The sequence below is a fragment of the Acomys minous genome (genome assembly GCF_964271855.1).
Source record: "Acomys minous genome assembly, chromosome: 5".
Taxonomy (NCBI): domain Eukaryota; kingdom Metazoa; phylum Chordata; class Mammalia; order Rodentia; family Muridae; genus Acomys; species Acomys minous.
The window spans coordinates 25,588,573-25,616,502 of record NC_140494.1 but is presented as its reverse complement, the minus strand read 5'-3'; the positions used below and the strand labels follow the sequence as shown (position 1 = coordinate 25,616,502).

The 27,930-nt window shown below is 39.4% G+C and overlaps 1 protein-coding gene across 8 annotated transcripts in view; it reads right to left on the bottom strand.

The window, feature by feature from the left end:
• ARHGAP12 (Rho GTPase activating protein 12) overlaps positions 1–27,930 on the bottom strand; it is a 105,629-nt gene that overhangs the window by 36,730 nt on the left and 40,969 nt on the right. For 5 of the 8 annotated variants that reach the window (XM_084781947.1, XM_084781949.1, XM_084781950.1 and 2 more), the window contains 2 exons: positions 4,161–4,421; positions 448–588 (listed from right to left, as the gene is read on the bottom strand). In XM_084781947.1, the coding sequence (XP_084638073.1) occupies positions 448–588; positions 4,161–4,421 (402 nt within the window). The remainder of the gene's footprint in view (positions 1–447; positions 589–4,160; positions 4,422–27,930) is intronic. The other 3 variants (XM_084781952.1, XM_084781953.1, XM_084781954.1) reach the window with 1 other exon arrangement.

Genomic DNA, 27,930 nt, shown 5'->3' with positions numbered 1-27,930 from the left:
GTGGTGGGCAGGTACACATGTGGGCAGAATACTGTATAAATAATAAATCTTTAAAATAAATAAATAAAAATAAACTGTGAGGCAGAAATCAGGGTGTGGCTTGGTGGTAGAGTGTCAAGTGTGAAGCCCCGTGTTTCATCTCTAGCCACAACAAACAAAACCATGAATCAAGAGTATTACTATGTATTCCACTGTAAAAATCACCATGAGGAATACTTTCCATGAGTTTTTTGTTTTGTTTTGGGAAAAAGAGCCTTGCTGATCAGTCCAGACTAACCTCAAATTCAACACCCTGCCTCTGTCCCCCAAGTGTTGGATTATAGATTATGCTCCTCCATATCCACTTATGAGTTTATCTTATTACTATAAAACCTCAGCACAAAATTATCTTATGAGAGGATTCTCAAAAGGTATACTAGATGAGAGAAAGAAGAAAAAGAAGAGTACCTTCTCCTTAGTATAGTCACTGGTATACAAGGTATGCCCACGTTCATCCAGCTCTTCTGACCAACCCCTTGGAGGAGAACCACACTGACTATCTGACTGGCTGAAACAACTGCTGTGGTAGTTCTCTTCTGACGGAAGAGGCTATAAACAGTCAGAAACACAAGGATTTTCTTCTTTGAATATAAATACGCAATGAGTGATAATCTAAAAAGACAATTTACTCAACTATAAATATTATGATATATTGAATATATTAATACTCAAGTATTTACTTTTCAAAATAAATTGTCCTTAGTGCATTGTGGGTCATGAGGTAAAATCAACAATAGTTATTTTATCATATTAATGCAATCCTGGAAAAAGCCATGACAGGAAATACAAATAATTACATACAGAACAGCCTCAAAGGCTTTTATGTGTGGAAGGCCTGGTTCCCAACTCTTGGTGCTACTGAGAGGATGCTAACCCTGTGCACTAGCTCTATCCATATCTAAGCTAAGGATGAATAAGTTGCTAAAGGTAGGACTGGCTTGAGCAAACAGGTGACAGGCAGTATGCACATGAAGGGTGGCTCTTGCCGTCTCTGCTTCCTATCCCTCGTCCCTTTCCTTGTGGCTGTCTTGAGGTAAGCAGCTTTCTTGCACTATGTCCCCCTCTTATGATGTTTTCCTCCAAAAACAAAAGACACAACTGACCATAGACTGAGAACAGGAGCCCAAATGAACCCTTCCTCCTTTAATTTGGTTTTCTACAATATGGTGTCACAATAGAAAGGTGATTAACAAAGGTGCCTTTTACCACTCTCATCATAATGAGACTACAGATATAAATCTTCTGAGCAACTAGCAAGAAAAGACAGCCACTCTTTAAAGGATAAAACGACAGCTGAGTTTTGCACATCAACAATGGACGCCAGAAAACATGAGAATAAATTAGCAAACCAAGCCAAACAAAAAGAGCCAAGTCAATAGCCAACTTGGAACTACATAAGTCCTTTAAATAAAAAGTAAATCAACACTGTGTGTACTAAACAGAGGCCAATAAAAAAAATTTACACACACACAGATTCCAACACATAGCATATTTCCAGACAACAAATAAAAGATTCTGTCACTAAGGAAAGCTCACAAATTTAAAAGCATATACTGAAAACAGAAGAAATTTAAGGGAAAAAAAAGTAAAATTGAGGATCAATGTTGAGTTGTAATACACAATAGAGAAGCTAAAAACAGGAATAAATATCCAACAACAAGAGCATGTAACAGCTGGCTTTAGGGGCCAAGGGGACTGATAGAGGATAAATGTGATAAAGCAGACATGGCGGATGTCCAGGGCAGCAGTGGATAACAGCATTGCCGTCCTCAGACCTGATAACCCTTTGTGTGACAGCTGTCACGTACTGTTAGATAGTAGCAGCCCTGCTGGCTTCTAACACAGTAGTACTTCTCTCATTGTGGTAATCAGTTACAAACACTGCAAAGGTCCTGAAAAGCAGTGTCACCAGGTAAGAACCACTGCTCCAAGGAAAGCACTAGACAAGCTTCTAAGGGTCCTGACCCCTTTCACAAGGGTCACATATCAATATTTACACTATGATTCATAACAGTAGCAAGATTACAGTTATAAAATATCAAGATAATTTTATGGTTGAGGCTCATCACAACGTAAGGAACTGTAGTAAAAAGGGTCCCAGTGTTACGAAGGTTGAGAACCACTGCTCTAAGGCAAGACAGAGGCATGATCACTTCCTTTCAATTTTTACATAAATAATTGTAGTGAATTGTATCTAAAAAGATACATACCCATGAGAACCCAGAGAGCAGAGTTAGCAGATAACAAACACCTCACCTAGCCATGCAGAAGAGAGCATAGTCTAATCTGGCAGGCAGGAAGTGGAGGAGAGGAGAACAACATGCGTATTCAGCAGGATTTGGGGATAGCTCAGAGACCAACAGCGTTAGGAGGAGGAGATGAAGGTCAGGGCACTAAAGACAAGAGAGCTGAAGGCACTGGAATCCGTTTCTTCATGCCCATCCCCCAGCAATGTTCCACTGCAGAACTATGGAAGCTAATCCCCTCAAGAGGGCAATCGGTAAGATCTTCAGTTGCAATGCAAAACACAGTTAAGATGGATACAGAGACTCAGGAACCATCTGAGGACTGACTGGATGCTGACATCAACACCCTGGAAGCCCCCTGCTGTAGGCAGAAGCCCTGAAAACGTCTGTGGAGGCCAGTCAGTCCACATGGAAAGGCCCACAGGGTCTAACAGGAAACACAGCGACTGACACAGATACTCGATTCCAGTGCAGCTAAAACACCTAGAAGTCTATATGCAAGCATTTGATTAATTAAATACAAAAGCAGAGCAAGACATTTTTAGGCTCACATGGTCTCTCATTTTTACCTCCCATGTGCACCCTTTCTCTAGAAGTGATAAAAGATGTGGTCCAGATTGGAAAGATCTATTTTTCCATAGTATGTGCAGGAATTATAAGTTGAGACCCTGACAGACAAATCACTTCCATTTACAAAATTAGGAAGCTAAGAAATGTGTAGAAAGTTCCTGTGTATACCTTATTTTTCTACTATTCTATAATTTAACCTTTCTTTAATAATTATAAAGATTTTACTACTGATACACAAGATGATTTATTTTAAAATCTTTCAAGAGCTGTTATCTAGACACAAGTTTCTTAGGCTTTTTTGTGAGCACTTTTGCTATGATATTTCTATTTTTATTCTCAATTGTTAACATTATAAGTCACCATCAAAGAGAGCTTTGAATAGCCAATTGAAAAGTAGGACAAGAAGGGAAATATTAGCTACAAAGCTCTTAGATTCTGCTAAATTCAGGACAGGTAACCTAGCTTCTTCCTGACACTCTGTACGTATCCGTCAGCAAGCTGTGAGAATTGGTATCCCTTACGGATAGCCCAGCACAAAAGGGCAGGGGCTGCACTGAATCCCACAAATCTCACCCACCTTATACCTATACATCTAAACTTAAAAAAAGAAAAAAGAAAAAAAAAAGCCTAGTGCTTCTAAAAGCCTGCAGAGGAAAGCATCAGTAAGAACAGCTATCTAGCCTTAGCATAAAAACGGTTGTAAGAGAATTGTCCTCACATTTGACTAACCCAACTAACTACAGCAAGATTTATCATTACTTTCCTTAAGCAGAATTGAAAGATCACCTTGTACCTTGTATCCTTACTGGCAGGAAAGCATGAAGGAGTTTGATGGCCACAGAAAACTAACTAAGAAAGGAAAGTGATTGTTTTGATCAGTTAAGTAACTTTGTTTCTGTTTACATGGTTAGGTCCAGCCATGGACCTTCTTTCCTTTCTATTGATTTATGCAATTAGCATCCTTTTAAGGGTGAAGGAGCTACTGAGATAGCCAGCCTCAAACGTGCTACACAGCCAGGAGTGACCCCGACCTTGTGATTTTCAGGCCCCACCCCCTAAGTGCCCACAACTGCTGTGCTAACACCTCCTGAAGAGAAGACCTGGCAGTGGACAGCTCTGACCCAGCTCAGGAATCAGTATCTGTACACTAATTAGAGGTTAGGAGAAAGCTCAGGGGAAATGTTTGGTATCTTAGAAATTCAAGTGCTCTACCACACTGACACAAAGAAACCAAGCCCTTCCTTTCACTTCTGAATAATGAAGGAAAACTGGGGGCCTTACTGGTCGGCTCTGACGTACTCATACCTCTTGCTCTCCTGCGCTCTGGAAATCCCGGACTGTGCCGGTATCCCGAGCCCATCGGGGCGGTTTCCAGGTTCGCTCCTGGGTTGCACGGTTATAGTAGTAGCAGCGGCCTGAGCTGTCTTTGTGAGTTTCCCACTCTCCGTTGACTTGAACTGCTGGGCTCCCAGGAAGCGGAGGGAGAGCAGACTGTGATATTTTCAGTTCCTGCAGGTTAGCATAGACTGGAGAATCTGGCCTTCCATGATTAGGAGGTGTGGCTGCCTGTGAAATAAAATTTAAATTTCATGTTTAAAATGGCATAACATTTACAAAATGAAATGACATTAAAGAGACTTATAAATAATCATTCTAATGTATTTTAAAACTTGGGGAAAATACCAAAAGCTATAAGTGTAGTTCTATCGTATGCTCCTTGCCCAGAATGCTCAAGGTCTGATTGTCAGCACTACAAAATAAACGAGCAAATAAGAATTTCAAAGCAACACATGAAAATGACCAAGAAATTATAAAGGAAAAATAAAAATGTATAAAAATATGGGCAGGGCATAGATGGTGTGATTTAATATTCACAGCCAGATTGAAAATAAGTACCTTCAAACAGAATCCAAAGAGAGTTTGACAGATTCTGTCTCCCCGCCAAAAAATATTCAATTAAATGACAGCTGTAGGTTCTATTCAAGATCAGACACCAGAAGGTTGTGTAATACTGGGTAAGACCACTTCAACTACCCAAAAGTGAAATAATTAACCCATAAATGAAAGGACTGGGCTAAATCTCTGTTTAAGGTTGCTTTGGCTCTAAAATTCTAGGATTTTAGGCAATTTTAAAATGATATATTTATGTGTCTCTATGTGAATGTATGCTACATGAGGCTAGAAGGAGGAGTTGGACGCCCTGAAGCTGGTTATGGGCTGCCCAGTGTAGGTGGTGGAAACAGACTTGAGTCCCTTGGAAAACCATGTTTTTAAATACAGAGCCAGTTCTCCAGCCCTTAGACAACTTAAAAAATGTATTTCTATAGTCTTACCCTCAGTCAGATATATAATAATCTAAATACTCTCAATTCAACAAATAATAAATAATTAGAAAATGTAACTGGAAAAAGAAACATCCATTCACAGTACGGAAACAAAAGGTTAGCTACTTACAAACAAATCTTAAAACCAAATGAGAATACTTAGATAATGTCCTCCAAGGACTGGCTCAATGGTATAACGTGTGCTTAGAATCACAAAACTACAAACTCACTCATCAGCACCACAAAACTTAAACAGACATACTCCCTGTTCCTAATTTCAAAAGTCGATTACATATAATTCTCTACAAATTAACACAATCTCGGCATGTAGTATGTCTAGAATGTTAGTACTCAGCAGACAGCAAAATTTACTGAATGAACAAAGTATGCACACACAATGTACACACACACACACACACACACACACACACTCCTTGAAACTGTAGAGATGGGATAGAGAACAATCATTTCTAGTCTGGGGGAAGGATGGCCAGCTGTGCCCCTATCTAAGAATGAAACAGCTCCAAATGAATTGAGCATCATGTAGAAACAAATAAAATTTGTCTTCTAGGATCTCAGAATACAGTAAAGTGAAGCTAACTGGTCACTTGAATGAGTAATAGACAATGCTGAGATCACATGAGAGGCAGACACTAATGGGTGAGCAGGTCTTTGGGATGAAATAAAAGGGAGCTAGCTGGGAGGCAGAAACACATGTGATGAAAACAGCATTGCAAGAAGCCAGGCGTGGTGACACCTACCTTGATTCCAGTGCTCGGGAGGAAGAGGCAGTGGCATCTCTGTGAATTTGAGGCTAGCCTGGTCTACATAGAGAGGCTGCAGTGTGAGACTGTCTCAAAAGGGGAGGTGGGAGAAAAGAAAAGCACAGCATGGCATCAGTCAGACTCATGCTAACTCACAAGTATTTGACAGGAGGAGCAAGAGAAAGACCCAAGGAAACCTTTAGGTTTAATCCTTAGGAATACCTACTTAGAACAGAGACAACCTAGGTGCCGTGTTTAAAAACGCTGATACTGCTAGTTGTGTGAGTCAAAAGTGCTTGTGTAACATGCACCAAGTCTGTGAGTTCAACTCTCAACAGTCCCCCGGAGAGAAAGAAAAACTACCACGGATGTCACCCAATGTAGTATAAAAATTACTGAGCCTTGAAGACAGAAAGAACATTCTCAACTATTGTAACATTACCTTGATGGGAAGAGTGCTTGCCTAGCATACCCAAGCCCTGGATTTGACTACCAGCACAGCACAAAATCAAGTATGGTGGGATGTGCCTATAATCCCAGTACACAGAAGGTAGAGGCTACCCTCAGCTGTATAGGACGTTCACACTCAGCATGGACCACCCTATCAAAGGGGGTGGGGGTGGAGACAGAGCGCCGGAGAGACAGAGACAGAGAATGTATCCCTCCCAGGAAGATGGATCCCAACAATATAAATAGAAGATGAAGAGAACTGCAATAAAAATGGTGGGGATGCACAAGAAGAGGTAGAGCCCAGACATAACCAAGTTAAATAACCACACAAATGTTACATTTAGGTGAAAAAAATTTTTTTAGATTTTTAAACTACAGGTTAGTGTCACAACGGAGAACTACACAGCAAGAGAAACTCTTTAGATTCTATTCCTTGGTATCCTATAATATCCAACTGAAAATCCTCAGATTAGATACATCAACTGGGAGCTGAGGGGGAAAACACAGGGCAAAAATTATAAATGTAAAGATCTTGGGTTGGTAAGTAAGAGATATACATGAGAACCCCAGAAAACTGAAAAGACAGGAAAATGAGCACAGAATATTTGAGTTCAAAGACAGTACATGGACTAAGAGTAGTGACTTCTATTACCATCAGAAAAGGAAAAAGGAGCCAGTGATGAAGGGTGAGTAAGGGTCTTCTACAGTCCAATGCTGTGCTGGAAAGCCAAAGAAAGGGCTTCCCGAGAGGGAGCTCCACAGTGCCAAGTCCACAGACCTTACCATGCATGGCTGAAGTCACCTGACCCAGCGTTCAACTTACTAAAAAGATTCAGCTTTGAGTATTCAGCCCACCACTATCAGAGTGAGTGGACCTAAGCATTGAGGGCCAAAGTTCAGAGCCATCCCCATGGCACACATCTGTAACCCATCACTGTGAACTGTACACAGGTCAGGTGAGTCTGGAGCTCACTGGCAGAAAGCCTGGCCTAAGCAGTGAGTATCCAGGTTCACTGAGAACCTGTCTCAAAATAAGGGGGAGAGGTGACCGAGAAACATATCCCAATGCCAACCTCTGGCCTTCACACATGCATGTAACACACAGAGCGATGCATACATACCTCACACAGTTTCCAAAAGAAACAGTAGCCCTTTTTAATCTACTCTATGCTCATAATCCGCATAAATCTTCAAATTTTTGCTTTAAAATGATAATATGTTGTTTGTTGTGGAGATGTACACATCATGTGTGCAAGTGGGATGCGTGCATCTGGACGGTGTGTGAAAGACAGAAGAAGGTGCTGGATGTCCTCCACTATCACTCATCTGTTACTTTGAGGAAAGATATCTGGACTGAACCTGGACTCAAAATTTTACTGGCTGGACTGGAAGCCAACGAGTCCCGGAGACACTCACGTTTCCGCCTTCCTTAGAACAGGGTGGGATGTACAGGCACAGCCTATGTGGACACTAGATCACATTTGAGTCCTCCTGATTCTACAGCAAGCACTCTAACTGCTCAGCTCTCTCCAGGCCCCAGCTCCAGTTCTTAAAGCAGAATTTCACTATGTAGCCCACAGTGGTCTTGAACTGAACTATGTAACTCAGGCTAGCCTTGAACTCATAGCAATCCTCCTGCCTCAGTCTCCCAGACACGTGCCACCACACCAGGCTTAAGTCTTCAGTTTTCAGAGTGTATAAGAAAAAAGAACCGAACCCAAAATTCATGTAAATCTGAATCTCAAACACAAAAGAAAAAAATATATATATGTTATTAACTTCCTAAATCAATAGGAAAATTTAAAGGCATTGCCATCTTTTAAAACATCTATCAGGGGGCTGGAGAGATGGCTCAGTGGTTAAGAACCCTGTCTGGGGCTGGGGAGATGGCTCAGTGGATAAGAGTACTGTCTGCTCTTCCAGAGGTCCTGAGTTCAATTCCCAGCAACCACATGGTGGCTCACAACTACCTATACTGAGATCTGGTACCCTCTTCTGGTGTGCAAGCTCACAATGCATGCAAAACACTGTATAAATAATAAATAAATAAATCTTTTTAAAAATCTGTCAAACTATTTTGAGAACTCCTGAAAATATAAATTCTTGGTATAAATAAAACTTAGTATAAAGTATCAAGTTAATTCTTTTTATGTACACAAAATAAGTATTAGCTACAGCAAAGATTAATATTGTCCTGGGTGGGTTTTTTTTATGTGTGTGTGTGTATATATATATTTCCATAAATATACACACACACATACATATATATAGTTTTATTTATTTGTATGCTTGGGTGTGCTTGGGCTATGAAAAGTCAGAAGACAATGTCCACAGGTTGGTTCTCTTCTATTTCCATATAGGTACAGAAACATTTTGGGAGTTGTAGGCATAATGTTATTGTGTAATTTAAATGCTGATTTTTGTACCCTCCATATCTGGTCTCCATGTTATATAAACACTGCTCCCTAATTGTCCCCTGATATGAAATAAAGCAGCTTACAGCCAATCGGGAGCAGTTGATCAGTATACTTGAGGAACTTCTGGAGAGCTGGTGAGATAGCTCAGTGGTTCAAAGTATTTGCTACATAAGCCTAACAAATTTAAGTTCAATTCTTGGGACACATGCACAGGTGGAAGGAAAGAACTGATCTCCAAATGTGCTCAAGTGCCCACACAGCACGTACACATGTACAAAGACAAAATAATGCTTTTGGTGGTAGGGGTGGATAGATTTAAAACAGAAGTTCTATGTGTGGTCCTGACTGTCCTGGAACTTGCTCTGTAGACCAGGATGGCCTTGAACTCAGATACCCACTTGTTTCTGCCTCCCACATGCTGGGATTAAAGTTGTGTGCCAACTCACCTGGCTAAAATAATTATTTACTTTATAAGTGTGAGTACTTTGCCTGCTTGTATGTCTATGCCACATGTGTGCAGTACTCTGGAAAGCCAGAAGAGGGCGCCAGATACTCCCAGAACTGGAGCTATAATGTAAGGCCAGGAATTGAACCTGGGTACTCTAGAAAAGTAGCTAGTGCTCTAAACCACTAAGCCATCTCTCTAGTCCTTGACATTTTTTATTTTGTTTAAATTTTTTTTCTTTTTTGCTTTTTGTGAGACAGGGTCTTTGTAGCCTTGGCTGTCCTGGACTTGCTTTGTAGACCAGGCTGGTCTCAAACTCACAGCAGTCCACCTGCCTCTGCCTCCCTGAGTGCTGGGATTAAAGGCCTGCACCACCACGCCTGGCTTAAATCTCTTTTTAAAAGACTTCTAGAAATATTTTTAGAACCCTTTACCAAAAAAATCTAATTACAGGAAAATCCTTTCCTAGCAAAGGTGTTCATTGTATTGTTACTTAGCAGAATCAAGCTGAGTACCTAAGAACAAAGGTAGGGTTAGCACTGTCTAGTCATATTATCTAAGCATTAGAAAGGCTATGTGTTTAAGGCAGCAACAACAAAAAATAATTGTGGTAAGAAAAAAACAGAATATAAAATTGCACAGTAAATCCCACCTAAAAACTGGAAAAGATGAAGAAAAAATAAATTATTAGTTTTTCTCTGAGTAAGAATAGGTAAAACTTCTCTACATTTCATCTGCTAACTTTAGTATGATGAAATTGTCCATAGAGTTCACTTAGGAACCACAGTCTACGGGAGACAAGCACCCATATAGACAGTAACAACTAGAGTTTCCTAAGGGCAGTTGTTTCAGTCACCTAGAATGTTAACATTCTTGGTCAGGATCACAGGATTACAAGCAGTGAAGAACCTACATGTAAACCACCCTGGCTAAATTCTCATATACACTGTAGTACAGAAAGAAGACTGATAAAACTCAATCAGTGAACTTAGTCCCTTTAGTCTAAAAAGCAAATACTGAAGCACAATTCTTCAGTCTAAACTCCAGCTGCTTATTCCTACACAGTAATCTAAGCAAGTATTAACAGAGAGCTTAGAATATATGAATCAAAATTAAATTCATCTTCTAATATTTATAAAAACCTTGTTTGTATATTGTCATCAACAAACAAAGGTGCATTTTTCATGCAAGGAAAAAATAAAGCTTTAAAAGGAGAACAAAACTCTGAAGTTAATTGTATATGCTATATGTGGTTAATTAACAACTGAAATGGGACTAGTACCACTGCACATGACCCGATTTTATATTTTAAAAAAGACTTGGCCTTTTCCACTTTATCCTCAAAGGATCTCCAGGAAGGAACTCTGGAAAGCACATCTCAAGAGGGCTTTAAACTTAAACTGAGTCTCAGTTTTATTTCAATGCAGAAAGTATTATTTGTCTTTTTACCTTTGATGTCATCTTAAGAATTATACTACAATAAGCCTCAGAATGGCAGGATCCAAGTCATTTTAGGAAAAACACCTCATTTATTAAACAACATGTGCTTCTCAGTTTAATTCTTTAAACCCACTTCACTAGAAATGCAGAAGTATATATACTACTGAGCAGAATAAAGCCCTACACCGAACAATCCTATTGATTTAGACCAGGGGGAAGAACTAAGGATTAAGCTCCAAAATTCAATTTAAACTATTTTTTAACTATAATACATGCAACAAAACAACATACATGTGTTGTATGTGCATGGGTAGGTGTTGCTGTGTCTTAACAGGTGGGATGGCACAGATCTATAACCCTACACCAAGAGGAATTCCCCTGAACTCGGGGCCAGCAGAGTCCTCATAGTGAGCTTCAGAAAAGCCAGGATTACATAGTGAGACACTATCTCAAAAGCAAAACAAATAATTATGTATGTATATGTCTTTATAATTTAGTTGCTTAAACAAGTTTCTCTTTGCTATAATTATTTATTTTATCACTGGGCCAGTTAATAAACAATAGACAACGAAACAGGAAAATGTACTGAGGAGACAACAGTAATCTGTCAACCTTAACTCCAAAGCAAAGTTTTTCACCAAAAGTAACTATTAGAAAAACAGCATAGCAGCCACTTAACAACTCTGAAATATACACTTATAAACCCAAACACCATCTTAAAGCACAGCCTCACTTAGACTTAGAGCCTCACAGGCTCTAAGCTCTGCATAGCACACTGCTATTTCTCATGGTTTACTTTGTAACATTTTAAGCACCAATAACAAACAGGTCCCAAGGAAAAAAATCTGAAGCCCAACAAATACTCATTTCTAGGAATCCTACAAATGAAGCCATTTATGTCCTATTAACTCTCAGTGACAGATGCAAATTAACAACATGGCCCACGTGTGAAAACAGAAACCAAAGTCACTGCAAGACCTAGATGGGAGAACCATTACTGCTGCCTTAGTGTCCAGTTAGGAAGCGGATCCAGTTACAATAACTAAAAGAAATTAAAGAAAATTCTTGCTTCAGATCAAATGCTCTTACGAGCATCCTCCTCCCACTTTGTACCTTTCTGTGAGGTTGCTTACTACACTCTCAGGCCACCATTTCCTTGTCTGCTTTTTCTTCCAGAACTTGATTACCTCTAAGGCAGTGTTTGCCTGGCTTATCCCTTCATCTTTAAAGCCTAGCATCTCTGCAGATAAGCACTCAGCAAATTCCTAGGCAAAAGCTACACAATTAAGGAAGCTGTAAACAAGGAAACTACAATGGAATCAGAGTCTAAAATCAATTCCCTTTTCCTAGCTTCACAGTCTTCATGGGAAATCTTACCTAATGTCATTGCTCCAGGAAGACCAACATCTCCTTCCAACACATCTCTCTTCCTGAGAGACAGTAAGTCTGAGGTCATATTATGGCTGATACTCTAAATATACTTCAAACGCAATACATATTCTACCTCATCTTTTTCCATAAAATACTACCTCACTGCACCTGTCAGTCCAAATCACAGTATTGTCATCTATCTAAAGTCACTGTGTGACTCTTCTTTGTAACAGCTTTACTGTTTTCCCATTATAACAGTACTTCCATTCTTTCCACACCTATCCAAAGTAACTACCTAGGCTAGGCTTTCTCCTTCTGTTAAAATGACTACAACTTCCCACAGTGTGGTGCCTACTGACCCCATTCTTTGTCTTGTCCAATCTTCTTAACACCACTAGCTAATCTCTAAAAACACACTCCTTATTACTCACGTGCTTAACTCTAAGTCCAGATCCCAGGACAGAAGTTAAAGCTCTTAAGCATGCCCATCCCCTGCTGCCTCCACTCACTGCTGTGCTGTTCTCTGCTCTACGCCCCTTGCTACTACTCAATCCTATTAGCCAGCCTGTGCTACTTTTCTCCTTTAGCTTGAAATCTTTACCTCTGACATGTCTCATTCCCAGCAAACCGTGTATAAAACGACAAAACTGGGGATGCGGCTCAATGCAGAAAGCACTTCTTTCATTCCTTTCTGCTCACCTAACTGGATAAATGAAATGTGCCCTGTCACTCAGGGCTTTTCATATTAGCTGCCAGAGGCTTTGGTTTCTGTAACAGCATAAAATCCCTGGGGCTGGATACAATCAAATAAAGAGTTGGCTCAAACTCTCTGAGTTACTCTCCGACTCCAGAAGCAAAATTCACACAGCACAGATTTCTTGTACATTTGAAACAGCACAAATAGAAATATACCAAGCCAGGAAATGTAATTTTAAATTTTTCTGTAGCCACAACAAAAAGGTAAAATAAAATAGCTATGAATAGTATGCTTATTTAACCTAATATATCCAAAATATTATTTCTTTACATATTCAACACAAAACATATTCAATTTCTTTTAAACTTATGTTTTCAAAACCTAGTATCTTATAGTATACTTATGCATGTAGTATGTGTTCAACAAGTAAGTCACAGAGGCCGTTTTTTCTAGTTTGCATTACGTTAACCTTTAAAAAAGGATTTGTTATTTTTGTTTTGGGTGTGTGCGTTGTATTTGTATATGTATTTGTCTGTGTTAGTGTAACATGTGTGCAGGTGCCCAGGGAGGGCAGAAGAGGGTGTATAAACCCCTGGAGCCAGAGTTTGCAGGTGTGGGTTCTGGGAACTACTCTCAGATCCTCTGGAAAGAACAGTAAGTGCTCCCAACCACTGAGCCATCTTCCAGCTCCCATTATTAGCTTTTAATCTCTGGAAATTTTAGGACAAAGCATCTCTAGTCAGTCTCTGAATGCTGATTATAGAGTTACCATTCAAGTCTCTTGGGAGGGAGATTTGTAATTGTGAATGGCAGGGGACTAGGCCATTGTCTGCTGCTTCATCAGCATAAAATGGCAGCTAAGTCTTGCTACCTCTGCATAATGTCCTATTGGAGAATCGTGTGTGCTTTGCAGATCCACAGAGACAAGCACGTCTGGATGGTTACATTTTAGCACATCAGTGATGAAGGCTCATTAGTATCTATTTGCTTCTCTTTTGCTCTTTCATTTTTTGAAGTACTCCATGGATTCTGAAAACAGTAAAGGAGAAAATAAGATTCACTGAAGTCCATTCTTATTTTTGTGTGTGTTTATACATAGTTGTGTGAAGTTGTGCACACCAGAGCACACATGTGCAGGTCAAGGGATAGCTCATTTAGCATGGATCTGGACTAAACTGGTCAGGCCTGTGCAGCTTTTACCCACTGAGCTGCCTCTTGGCCTCCAGTTTACAATTTAAATTTTAGATAGATAAATAAAGTTCATTTGTTGGAAAGTTAAAAATTTTGATTAATTTGAGTTTAGACATTGGGGGTTCTGGCAGACCCATAATTTTATAATTCCTAAATTAATCTAGTTTTATATTATGTTTAAATGCCAGGCGTACCATACTTCTCTTTTTTTCTGTACACATAGCATTTCTTTTGTCTTATGAGAATATTCTGAAAGAAAACAAAACAAAATGTTCAATCATACTGCTTAAGGAAAAGAATTTATAAACTTGTCACTTCAAGCTTGAATAATGGCTTTCCTAGAACACTACATGTCCCAATTAATTAGCAAGTTGGCTTAAGAACTCTATACCACAAATGCTTACATAATCTACTGATTGCATAATAAATGTGCAGTTAAAAGTTTTAAAATAAAAAAAAATTTTTTTAAAAAGTTTTAAAATAAGATTTCCTAGCCAGGTGTGGTGCACACCTTTAATCCCAGCACTCAGGAGGCAGAGGCAGGTGGACTGCTGTGAGTTTGAGGCCAGCCTGGTCTACAAAGCAAGTCCAGGACAGCCAAGGCTACACAGAGAAACTCTGTCTTGAAAAACAAAAACAAAAACAATTTCCTAAAGCTGTATTGAAAACCTCTGAAAAATAAGGACAGTAATAGAGGCAGAAGCCAGGTGTGTCAACTTCTGGCCTCCACACATGCATTACCCCCCTCCATCCCCACCTGCCCCACCTTCAATGCCCCCCCCCACTCATCCCCACAGCAACTTAAACTGTTTATCTCTACCCTTACACATATCTCCACTCTACTCAAGTTAAAAGTACAGGAGACAGAGGTGCACTTAACAAATATGCTCCACTCTATAGAGAGTCATGCCTGGTCAAAACATCAACTTGTTTTCCAAGGTCTTTAGTAACTTTTTAGGGTTATTACAAGCTTCATTTAAAAAATGAAGAAAGAAAGAAAGAAAGAAAGAAAGAAAGAAAGAAAGAAAGAAAGAAAGAAAGAAAGAAAGAAAGAAAGAAAGAGGCTCTCGAATCAGGTTTTTTGAGGTGGAAATGCCAATATATGAAAGGCATCCTTATCTTAAGTCAAATTAAAGACTGTCCTGTTCCAAGGCATCTCAAATTTGGCATGTCCACATGCACACCATGTACCTAAACACAGACACCATGAATGGCAAAAACTCTGCAGAGATTTAAATTCACCTAAGATGTAATTCCTTCTTGTCCAGTATTTCCTTTGGGGCTGTCATTGCTCTTTGGAATGAAGAACACTTAAAGGCATAAAATCACCTGGTGCCTTTTCAAGGCAGAAAGTGCCGCGCACAGGAAAGGGCAATCTGGTCCCAGTCTCCAGCTCCTGCAATCTCCTTCAGTGACTGCACTAGCATGAAAATGATGTGGACAACAGAATACTGCAGGTGCTAGTCTCATGTGACAGTGCCAGCACCCAAGTGGACAGCAACAGCTACCCAGTCCCATTTTGCCTTAAACTTATAGCAACAAAAAATTATTAGCAAGATCACATTCCCTCCCATTTGATTTTATTTTTAAGCTGCTAGCAATTTATCACATCTTCCTAAAAAGATTTCTTATTAAAAATATATTAGCAAAGCTTTACAGAGGAGACGCAGGCTGATGAATGAAGCAGTGGGCTTTCCTTCCCTAACACTTTAGCCCTATATGTACACATCTTGAGTGCTTATTAAATACAAGTCATGACATGGGCATCTAACAAGGTCTCTCAAAGCAAGCACTCAAAACAGTTTTATTTATGTCTGTGTGTGCCCATATGCATGCTCGTGCCTGCAGAGGCCAAAGGAGGGCATGGGATCCTCTGCAGCTGGAGTTACAGGAGGCTATGCGCTGCCCCATGTCAGTGCTGGAAATCAAACTCCATCCAGTCTTTTGCAAAAAGAACAATCATTCTTAATCACTAAGTTACTCCTCAGCCCCATAAGCACTCAAAATGAATGAAGGAAAATCTGGCGTGCTTAAAGAAGATATCTAAATAAAAATAATTAACAAAATGTAAAGCCACAATTGCATGACTAGAAAAATGATACATTAGCAACCTAGGACATTCCTCTTTAAATTATAAAATATAGATACAAAGGGCAAAAATAAGTTAGACAAAAGGAAAATGATGCAGAAATCCATCACTCAATTGTAATCCTGTTGATATCTTAAAACCACAGTTGATTCAGGTGACAGTTAACACACACAGTGGCCTTGCCTTGCCTTTGAGAATTTCACAATGAAATTCCCAAAGCTCCTTCCAAAATATAATCGGGACACAGCAGCAGGACTTGCTGTTGTCTCAACGTGCCATCTACGCGGCTTCAGCAGTTTTGCACTTGCAATCTTTTATTTTGTTTTATGCTTTCTAAGATGTAAAAGTTAGAATGCCCCACACCCAAGTAACCATACAGTACTTCCCTCTGTGGAAGGTCCTGTTAACAAACTGTGCACCAGTGACCGCTGTCTGCTTCACTAGGCACCATCTACTCACAACACAGCTTCTCTTAAAAAAGATGCTACTCTTGATCTGGAGATAGCTCAGTGGTTCAGACTGCGTCCTCACGTGGAAGAGGAACCAGCTTGGTTTCCCAGCACTCATACAGAACTATGGGCAGGCATGTGTTACTCATACATATAAAGTAACTCTACAGAAAATGTATACTATTCCCAAGTTTGATGGTCCACAACTGTAAGGCCACACTAGGAAGTAGGGACAGGAGGGTAACAAGTAGGAGGAGGCCATCTGCAGTGACACAGTGAGAACTCATAAAAATAAAATATAAAAATTAAAAACCCATAAAGTATACAGCTGGTATTCAACAGATATTTATGTAATGAATTTATGAATGAATTATTCAAATAAATCTGAAATCAGCTTATGCTTTATTTTCCTCTTCCTTTCCAAATATAAAAATCATTAAAATATTTTAACAAATGTATGAATAAAAACTAACAGTTCTCTTAAAACCTTTGGTTCACATTATGTATTTAAAACTTCTGCTTCCTGGTGGGCATAGTGGAACACACAGATAATCTCAGCATTCAACGGACTGTCAATCCCAAAATCAAAAAACCTGTTTCACTGATGGGATCAAAATCTTAAGTTGACAGAGATGAGATATGATAGATATTGATTTACATTCAGAATTTTACACTCACCAAGATAGGAAAATGTTTTCTTCAAGGTTGCAAAGTACAAATAGCCAAAACACTATGAATGTAACATTAATATAATTCCAGATTGTTTCATGGTTCTTCTTGCTCTATGTTGCTTATTTTATATATGTATAATAATATAAATGTATATGTAAAAAATTAAAAATATTAATTAAAGAAATCCAAATAAAATAAATTAAAAAGTGAAAAAAAACTTCTTAAATATGAGAAGAGTGCAGGTTCTATTTTCTTTTCTTTTTTCCTTCATTAACTTATTTGTATGTTCATTTTACATCCCAATAGCAACCCTACTCCCTCCCCTCTCCTCCCAGTCCTGCCTTTTCCCATCCACTTTCCCCATACTCCCCCACCCACAATGAACCCACCCTGGCACATCAGGTCACATCAGGACTAAGTGCCTCCTCTTTCACTGAAGCAAGACTAAGCAGCTCTGCTAGGGAATTGGGATCCAGAGTAAGGCAACAGAGTCCAAGTCAGATACAGCCCTGCTCCAGTTGTTGGGGGACCCACTTCAGAATCAAGTAGCCATCAGCTTCATGTGTGTAAAGAGCCTAGGACCAGTCCATGGTGAATATTAGCCATAGTACAGGATAACCATGCTACAACCCATATAGACCCATGAAACTAAGTAACAAGGAGAGTTCAAGGAAAGATGCCTGAATCCCATTAAGGGGAAATATATAAGACATTGTAGACATCGGAAGTGGAAGGAGAGAGGGAACTGGGTGAGAGATGGGGTAGAAAGCAGAATGGGGTGGGGATCTGGCATGGGGCCAGCAGGGATAGGGGGGTGAAATGGCTGGGAAATTGGTGTTGAAACATTTCTGGCACAAGCTGGAGACCTGGATTTGGGGAGGCTCCTAGTTAGAAATGGAGGGTGACCCTAGCTGAGACTTCTAGCAGTGGGAAATACTGAGACTGAAGTGGCCACATCCTGTGGCCAGACAGGACTTCCAGTGGAGGGGAGGGGACACCAGCCCATTCACAGCACCCTGCACCAAAATTTTATCCTGCCTACAAGATGTGCAGGGATAAAGATGGAAGAGAAATTGAGGGAATGGCTACCCAATGACTGGCCAAACTTGAGACCCACCCCCATGGGAGAGAGCCAACCCCTGACACTATTAATGATACTCTATCCTTGCAGACAGGAACCTAACATAACTGTCCTCTGAGAGGCTCCACCCAGCAGATGATGGGAACAGATGCAGAGACCCACAGCCAAACATTAGGCGGAATTCAGGGGGTCTTGTGGAAGGATTATGGGAGTTGGAGGGGTCAAGGGCATCACAAGAAGACCTACACAGACAACTAACCTGGGCCCACATGGTTCATAGAGACTGAACCACCATCCAAATAACATGCAGGTTCTATTTTCAACACTGTCATGTCATTCATACTACTAGAAAGATCCTAAAGACAACATTCTCACAGTTCTTAATGTCAAATGCCAAATACTGTGTCTCCTGCAATTACCATCAATCCTGAAATCCCATAGCTTTTACATTCATATGCTCACTCTGAATGAAAGAAAGAAAAAAGGAAGGAGAAAGTTTATCACAGATAAAAGGAAGAACACAGCCAGAGGCAGGGACATCTGAGAAAGTCTAGAGTGAACATGACCCTTACAATTTAGCTATTTTTCCTTTATTTTTAATTTTTATAATGTCAAAAATAAAACAAAGAATATCACAGAATATCTTAGTACTGCCTGTATGGCTGAATCCCATTACAAAAAGTACATCTACATACAAAACAAGAATATAGAAAGCCTTTACATAGAATGTTTTGTCAACTGGACACTTTTTGAAGAGCTGATATTATTTAGCGTTCCTCACAACTGCATGTGCTAGTTAATTTTTGTCAAATGAATACAAACTAGAGTTGGGAAGAACCTCAACTGAAAAATTCCCTCCAGCAGATTATTAGCCTATAGGCACGTCTACTAAAACATTTCCTTAATAACTGATGTGGGAGGGCCCAGGCCACTGTGTGTGGTACTACTCCTGGGCAGGTGGTCCTGTGGTGTATATGAACACAGATGAGCAAGCCATGGGGAGCAAGCCACAAGCAGTGTTTCTCTATGGCCTCTGCTTCAGCTCCTGCCTCAAGCTCTGCCCTGACATCCTTCAGGTATGGATTGTTACCTTCAAGTGTGAAATAAACCATTTTTTCCAAATTGATTTTGGTCATAGTATTTATCACAGCAACAGGAAAGTTACTAGGAAACTGTACAGATATCACTATTTACTCCCATTATACAGATGAGAAAAAATAGTTGAGAAGAGTTCAGCTACTTGTCCAGGGACAGAAAACTGGGAAGTGACCCATCAGGCTTGAAACTCAGGTCGCCTGACTTCAACAGATGTGGCCCCCATCTTCCCTATGATATCCTGCCTGTAAACTTTACTAAAGAATGAACAATTTATAAAAGCCATGATTTTAATACAAAATTTAACATTCAGTGATTAGAAAAGGTTAATGGTTATATGCTATAAGAAGCAAATCATACCACAATTACAAATTCTTCAGAAAATCATACAGACTAGACTATAGAAAGAATATGTATTTCAACTAGGAAATAAACAATCCTCCAGTTCAAGTATTCATTATTTGGGGAAGAAAACCAAGCAGTTTGGGTCTTTTGATTTTACTAGTGACTTTTTTATGTCATTCATTTCTTCATGCATTCACTTACTCTCTCATTAGAAAAATGTCTATTACACCCCTCTTGAATTTAAGAATAAAGTAACAGGTACCCAAAACCTGTCCTAGAAGCTTTGCAAGCAATCAAGAGCTCTGCCCAAATCTCACATGGTAAATTTCCAAAGGTAAGTACATCCTTCCCATAGAGCATGAAACCCAACAAAGAGCTCACCATCAAATACAATATAACTAACAACAGGTTAAAACTAACAAGCACAGCCTGGCATGGAAGTACATGCCTGTAATCCCAGCTACTCAGGAGGAGTATCATAAATTCTAGGCCAGCCTGGGCAATTTACCAAAGCTGTACTGCAAAATAAAATAAAAGGCAGAGGCAGGAGTGCAGCTTTCAGGTAGCACACTTGCCTAACATGAGTGAGGTCCTAGGCTCAATCTATGCTAGAGCCTAAATGTTTAAAAAACATTTTAAAATGTTTTGCTTAGTAGTTACAAAGTCTCTTTTAAAGATCTCAAAGAGAGCTGGGTGGCGTGGCACAAGCCTGTGATCCCAGCATTTTGGAGGCAGAGTTCAAGGCCAACGTGAGTTCAAGGCCAACGTGGTCTACAAATTGAGTCTAGGACAGCCAAGGCAAAAAAAGATCTCAAAGAGAAATTCCTAAAGCCTTAATTTTTTCTGTTCGCTGAACTTTCCTTTAGTCAGATCAAAACCAATAAACAAGAGTTAATGTTATCAAACATTTACTCTGATGCTAATCTGACTTACCTTTCAAAAATCCAGGCATGTGTTCCTCTTCAGGAAATCCATACTGTTAGTCACTACCTGCACTGCCCACCAAAGAGAACTAGCACAAGTCAATTCTCACACTGGGCTAAGAACACTTGTCACCACAATGTAAAGTATGCAAGACCTCACATACTTTCCTTGTAGTCAGAGAAACACTCCAGAAACCTGACAACTACATCATTTCACATTTGCTCAGCTTGTCTTTTAGCAAAAGACTTGAGAAGATTTTAACTCTTCTTTGTCAATCATGTCTGACAGAGTATAGTAACAAATATTTCTGTGTAAGCATGGCAACCAAACAGGCTAGTTCATATCTCAAATAGTCTCTCCTGTGCCCAGAAGCACATTCTCTCTTCCAATATTCATCAAAACATATTGTTATCTTTGTCTGGAAAATATGGCTGATAGATATGCCAGAAGTTCCATTCAACATGTTTCTAGTCTCAAGCTAGCTTTGGTAAGGAAAATGAAATATGATAACCATTACACAAGTGTGGAGTCATCCAACAAAGTATGTACCTGTATGAGGCACTAGTTAGTTCTTATTAAAAGGACAGAAACCATTCTCAAGATTAATTCCCATGGTTCCTCAGTACCACAAAGAAAACTTTAAAAAAAAACCATTTCAAAATTGTAAATTAACTGAGATAGATTGACCAATTTCTTTTTTAAAATGAGTTTCACACACGCTTCTGACAACACACAACCCTGACCATCTCCTGCACAGTTGGGAACAGAAACCCTTCCTACCACAAGCAGCTCAATGAGAGTTTTCCAGACAGGGAGGTATGTTGCAAAGGAATGGAACTTAAGAGCTTCTAAGATGTGCAGAAACTGCTCCCTGGAAAGACCAGACCTAAGGTCTGCAGCTGCATCTATACCCAAAATGTCAGGCAGAGCCTACCTACCTAAGCCAGCACTCCCTCAGGCAAAATGGTATTTCTTAGTATAACTGTTTTCTCCAAAGTAACGTAAGATATGTTGAACACATTACAAACTAACACAGATACTACTAATATACCTGCATGTGTGAGAGTGTGAGAGAGGGAGGAGGAAGAGGAAGAAGAGGAGAGGGACAGACGAGGGCGCGATGCTTTGGTGGCTAAAAGCACTTCTCAGCACCCACATGGCATCTCACAACTCTGTTAACTCCAGTCTCAGAGGATTTGATGCCCTTTCCTGGACTCCAAGGGCACTGCATGCATGTAGTACACAGACATACATGCAGGCAAAAACAGAAAAAAAATAATAGTAATCCATAATAGTAATTTTTAAAAAATAAGCTTCCATGCACATTACTTTTGCTAATATTGGACAGAGTAGACTAAAATTCATAAAAACTGTGAGCTCTTTGGGGCAGAAAATATAAACAAGACAGAATTTTATCTACCATGATCTAACTCTCTGGCTAATTTTGCTATGAGAAATGACACCAAAATGATTAACACAACGGAAGTGTGTTCTGCTAGGAAACAGCCTACCATGCCATCAATAAGTAATGAACAAAACAGATACTCAGCCAAACCTGATGGGGTGCACACCTGCCATCCTGGCACTTGAGCCAGAGGATCCGAAGTCCACACCACAGCTAGTCTGGGCTGCATGAGATCCTATCTCAAAAAACCAATACACTGAAAAGAAAATAGATATTTGACATCCCTGTTTTATTAAAAGAAAACTCAATTACTCAAAAAGCTCTGTCCCTCTACCAAATTGTCAGACCTGTTATGTTTGCCCCTTCTACAACAAGAACTTCCCAGTGCCTTAAAAGACAAAAAACACAAAAAGACTCCAATGTGCAGAGGCTGACAGACTAAATAAATATGTTATAAAGTCCAAACTGCCAAAGTGATCAGGCTCCGTTCAATTCCTGATAAATTAGTGGCAGTCTTAACATTAGGAAGAAAGAAAAAAACTTAAAAGTCCATAAAGAATCATGTAACAAATCCTAATAACCAAAAAAAGTTGAGGGAGCTTTACCTCGTGTGACTCTACAACTTATTCCGAAGCAGAAGTCAAACATGGCGTTAGTCTGAAACAGACAGTGCAAGAGAGGACCAGCCAGAACAGCAAACAGGTCTTTGTCAGAAGAGGTATGAACACAGCATGGAAAAGGGACAGTCTTCAAAATAACAGTACTAGAACCATGGATATTGGCTCAGAAGGATGGAACTCCTCTCATCAATTATAAAACCAATTTGAAATGCATCAGAGACACGCGAGACTTGAAACTGTGAGTCACTACAAGACAACACTGTAGAAAAGACTCAGCATGCTGCAGTGGGTGGGACAACTGTATTCGACTACAAAACTTAAACACTCCACAGCAAAACAAACAAGAATGAAAAGGTAATCTTGGAGTTGGAGATAAATATGATCAAGATACACAGTCTGAAATTTTCAAAGAATAAAAACAAAAAAATTTTAAAGGAGAGATGGCTCAGAGGTTAAGAGCACTGGCTGCTCTTCCAAAGGTCCTGAGTTCAGTTCCCCACAACCACATGGTGGCTCATAACCATCTGTAGTGAGAGCTGATGCCCTCTTCTGGCTTGTAGACAGAACACTGTAAACATAAATAAATAAATAAATCTTTTTTTTTTTTTTTAATTTTAAAGACTGCTGAATGACACTAATTACAGGACAAATGCAAATTAAAGCTACAATGAGACATACACAAACAGGTAGCAGCTGCTAGTGAGTAAACAATGCTTACACACTATCAAGAGTAATACTACTATATGGAAACTCAACTGTATGATTCAGCAAATCACACCTCTGTAGTTATTAAAAAGAAATGAAGTCAGGAATTTGAAGAAACATCTTCACCCACATGTTTAGTATCAGTCACAATAGTCAATATAATTAACCAATGTCCAGGAACAGATCAAATAGATACAGAAAATATGATAAATGTGTGGTAAAATACAATTCAGCCTTGAAAAATATAAATATGCACCACTTTTATTCAGTCATAAAAAGGAATATATATCATTTGCACAGCAACATGCAAGAGACTGGAGGACATTATGTTTACTAAAATAAGACATCCAGAAGGATATTAATTGATCTCACTTATATCTAGATTTTTTTGTTTTGTTTTTCTCAGGCCAATAAGATGGATCAACATGTAAATGTACATGTTGCCAAGTCTGAGTTCAATCCCTGGGATCTCAAACATGGTAGAAAGAGCCTGAGTGTGATTCCTGGAAGACATGATGAAAGCAGAGAACTGACTGAACTCCTAACATTGTCCTCTGACCTCCACACAAGTGCCCACCCAGCGCACACAAAAATAAATTTGGAGTGGGAGGGGGAAAACAAAGGATTAGCAATGATTTCATTACAAAGAAATAATATTTTAGCAGATGTATGTACTTGATTCAAACACCGTACAATTAACACATGTATCAGACAAAACATCACAGGATTCCCCATACATATAAATTTACATGTCTACTTTTTAAATATTAAAAATAAATATTTACTCCCTTAAGGCTTATATAACTAAGTCACTGCCTAAACTTGCTTCAAATTTTAGTTGAATAAATAACTTAAACAAATCAACGGAAATTCACATTATGTGGAGAGACTAAGTAGCAGGTCTATCCACTGGCTACCTCGTTTCTCACTGCACTGGAGGCTGGTGCAGTTGTCAATACAGCAGGTTTTTCTCTTGAGCTTTCCAACTTACAACCCCAACACAGAAAATGTTCAGTCTTCCCTTTTTACCTTCTTCATCAAAGACATGAGTCTTCCATTTCTTGTCTGTTGTTTGTGTTTTCACATCATGAGCTGAGCATTCTTACTCTGTACTTTCCTCGTGGAAGTGTAACTTCATATATAACCAACTTTATATAATTACAGGCTAGTTATAAGCAAAACACAAACCTCATACTTGAATGTTATAATTATTTGTAATACTGAGCGCATGTTTACATGAAAAAAAGTTAAGTGCTGTGTATGGCTGAAAGATCATATGCTCTAATAGCAATTGAAGAATCCACCTATCATTGCCTCTGTAACTCTGTAACTGGTTAAATTTGAAAGCATTCCACTAAAAATATTAACAACTCTTAAGCCACTAACTTTACTCCAAACCTACTGAATCAGGAATTGAGTTCTGAGAGTAACAGCCTCATAAAGCCACATTCAAATGGCAGGTTCACCTAGTAAATACTGACCCTTTTACCAAAGCAATTATTGGAGGTTGGTCTGATGTATTTTGATGCTTATTACTGCTTGCTGTCTTTTAACGTGCCTCAAGTATTGCTGTGTAACTTTGCCTAAAAACTTATTCCTATTTAAACAATAAAAAGCCAACGCACCTGGGCAGACAAATGGGATAGGCATGGCTAAGGTTCTTGGGCTTCGAAGACAGAGAGGATCTTGGGAGAGAGGAGCCAGGACAGAGGAAGGAGGAGGAAGAGAATCACCATGGGATAGAAAAAGAGCCATGTGGGCCCAGAGGAGGAATTCTGAAGTTCCTCGTGGAAAGAAACAGAGACTATTAGCAAGTATTTTGGGATTGTGGATGGGAGGTAACCCAAATAGAAATTATTAGTAGCAGATGGAATAGAATGGAGACTGGGAGTTATTAGAGGACAGCTTAAGAGATAATATCAGCCTTGCCCAGGGTAAACGCTTATTCTAAAACACATCAGGCGTCTGTGTTTTCATTGATTGTTAGTAGGTTAGAAAATACCGCCATCATAACTATAGCCTAATAATAAGTGTTTATTAGTCCATATTTCTAAATTAGCCACAGCAAACAATCCTTATGAACACAGACAAACCACTTTTTTTTGTTGAAGGCAATGCTGAAGATTCAAGCTGGGGCCTCCTGCATGCTAGATAAGCGTCTACCATAAAGCTACCTCCCCAACAGCTTTTGTCTAATTATTACCTTGTTATGTATTAGATTATTTTTAAATGATTTTCTTCCTCTAAAAATGTAGTAATAATAATGGCCCTGTTTATCTTTCACTGTTGTCTGGATTCTCACATCTGTTTCTACATTCCAACCATATGTTATCTGGGCTGAAGTATATAAAGAAATAATAGCCTTATATCCTCATGTGAATGAGAAAGACAAAGGAATATAACTCTCCATTTCATAGAATTGTGAGCCTTCTTAGTCTCTTAAGAATTAGAAGAATCTTTAAAAAAAAAAAAATCACTGCCACCTCAGCTTCTCAAGTTTTGACATCACAAACTTGCACCACCACACCCAGCTTCCAATGATTTCAAGTCACTAACGCTGCTGTAACATGAGCCAGAAAAACAATTAACAATTGGTGTTCAACCACAGTTGACAAGGTTTCAAAAGTCAAGTGCCCATACAGCATACTCTCAGACGCTAGTTCCTGTGCAGCAGGTTACACTCGTTGCTTTTCAACATGCAGACCTGAGGTGTTGGATGTACTGTGGCGATCAAGTTATCTAAGTGATCATTCCATTCCACCATCTGGATTTGCTTCTGCTGATCCATCCATCACCCAGATAGGAAGAAGGCAGGTGGATAACACTGAACACTCTGGATGTTAACACTTCTGGATGATTATTACAATCAGACTGTCAATCAAAATCCCTACTCTCTAATTACACATGCATGTGTGCATGAGAGGTTCCTCAACTCCAGACGACACCACGGCTTTAACAACCTTTAAATATAGCATCTTAGACTTTTTAAATTGTAGGGTTAAGCAATGACTCTTCCAACCTACCAGAATGTGAAGAAAATTTATATGTCATCATTTTATAAGGTATCCAAGAACTCTAAGACATAATGAATATAATGATTCCATATTCTGAATGTTAGATGTAGGTCAATGCATAGCAAATAACTGTGCTAATATGAACACCTGTCATTTTTGCCCAGCTACCATTTCCACACTTCCTCCTCTGGTTATCTGCTTGCTCTCTCCTGAACAAACACAGTTCTGATGCACTGCCCATCATACTACCCTACCGACCTCAGACCTTCCTTCACGCTCACCTCATCTGCCAGAGTACCACAGCACATGTCTGCGAAGGATCCTACATGTGAACTCCAGTCATTTCTTGAGTATCTAACTGTGGTGATAAAAACCTGAGGTGTGCAGCAGCTATATTCTGCTTATTAGGCAGTGTCTAGAGAAACATACCAAGGAGAGTGTGTTGTATAAATGTGTATGATAAAACATACATGACAGGGTGGAGAATTTCTTTTAAGGAATTGGCTCACATGACCAAACGCTTAAATGGTCCCAAATCTGGATACTCTGGTTTCTCTTCAGATCATATAAATCTTTGCCTTTTAACAAAATCTGCAGGATTGCTAGCAGGATGAGATCCAAGGACGATCTGTCATTTGAGTATAAGTTCCAAGAATTCCTTCATGCCTAGATCAGCCTTTGTTCTCCCCAAGCATCCAAAACTAGATTATGCCCAAACACTAAAGAGGTTATATGGTCTACTCAAAAATCTAGATTTACAAGCTATTCTCATAGAAGAGACATCTTTACAGAAACATCTAGAATAATAATGGACCAAAATATCTACGCAGTACAGACCAGCTGCCTGAGCACATAAAAACTATAACAAGTTTATTCACTGTCAACTATACACACACCATACTAAGACATTGTATATGTATGTGAAGGCCAGGGAATAGCTCAAATGCCATTGCTCAGGCACCATTCCCCTCTTATGTTTTGTAAACAGTCTTTCCCTGGCCTGGTGCTGGCCAGGTGTGCCCAGGACTCTGCCTGCCTCCACTCCCCAGTGCTGAGGTTACAAACGCACACCACACTTGACTCAGGTCCTCATGCTTGTACACAAATTTTACCAATTGGGCCACTTCCTCAGCCCTATGGGTTGGGTTTTTTGTTTGTTTTTTAATTGGGTGTTGCTTTCACTTGTATTAACTATCACAATAACAAAATCTCTGGCATCAAGAAATTTATAACTTGGAGAGTCTGACATGCCCAAATTCATTCAAAGAGATTATATTATTTTATTTTTCTTTATGTCACTTACAACTCTTGTATCTTCAAAACTTTCTAGGAGAAACAGAGTACGGTTGGGAACTCTCCTTCCTGCCCACACTCTCCTCCAGCCTTTACAGCAGTTGGTGACAATAGCCATCCTGGCACGGAGCAAGTACAATGTAAGAGAGCTAGGATATGCAGGCAATATTACTTTGTATGCCTGGCCCCTCTCCCTTACTCTGCAAACAGCCTATCTACAACTTCTTTGGGGGAATTCTGTCTCAAATTCTAGCTATGCAGTTTGGATCAGCTTCAATCATGCC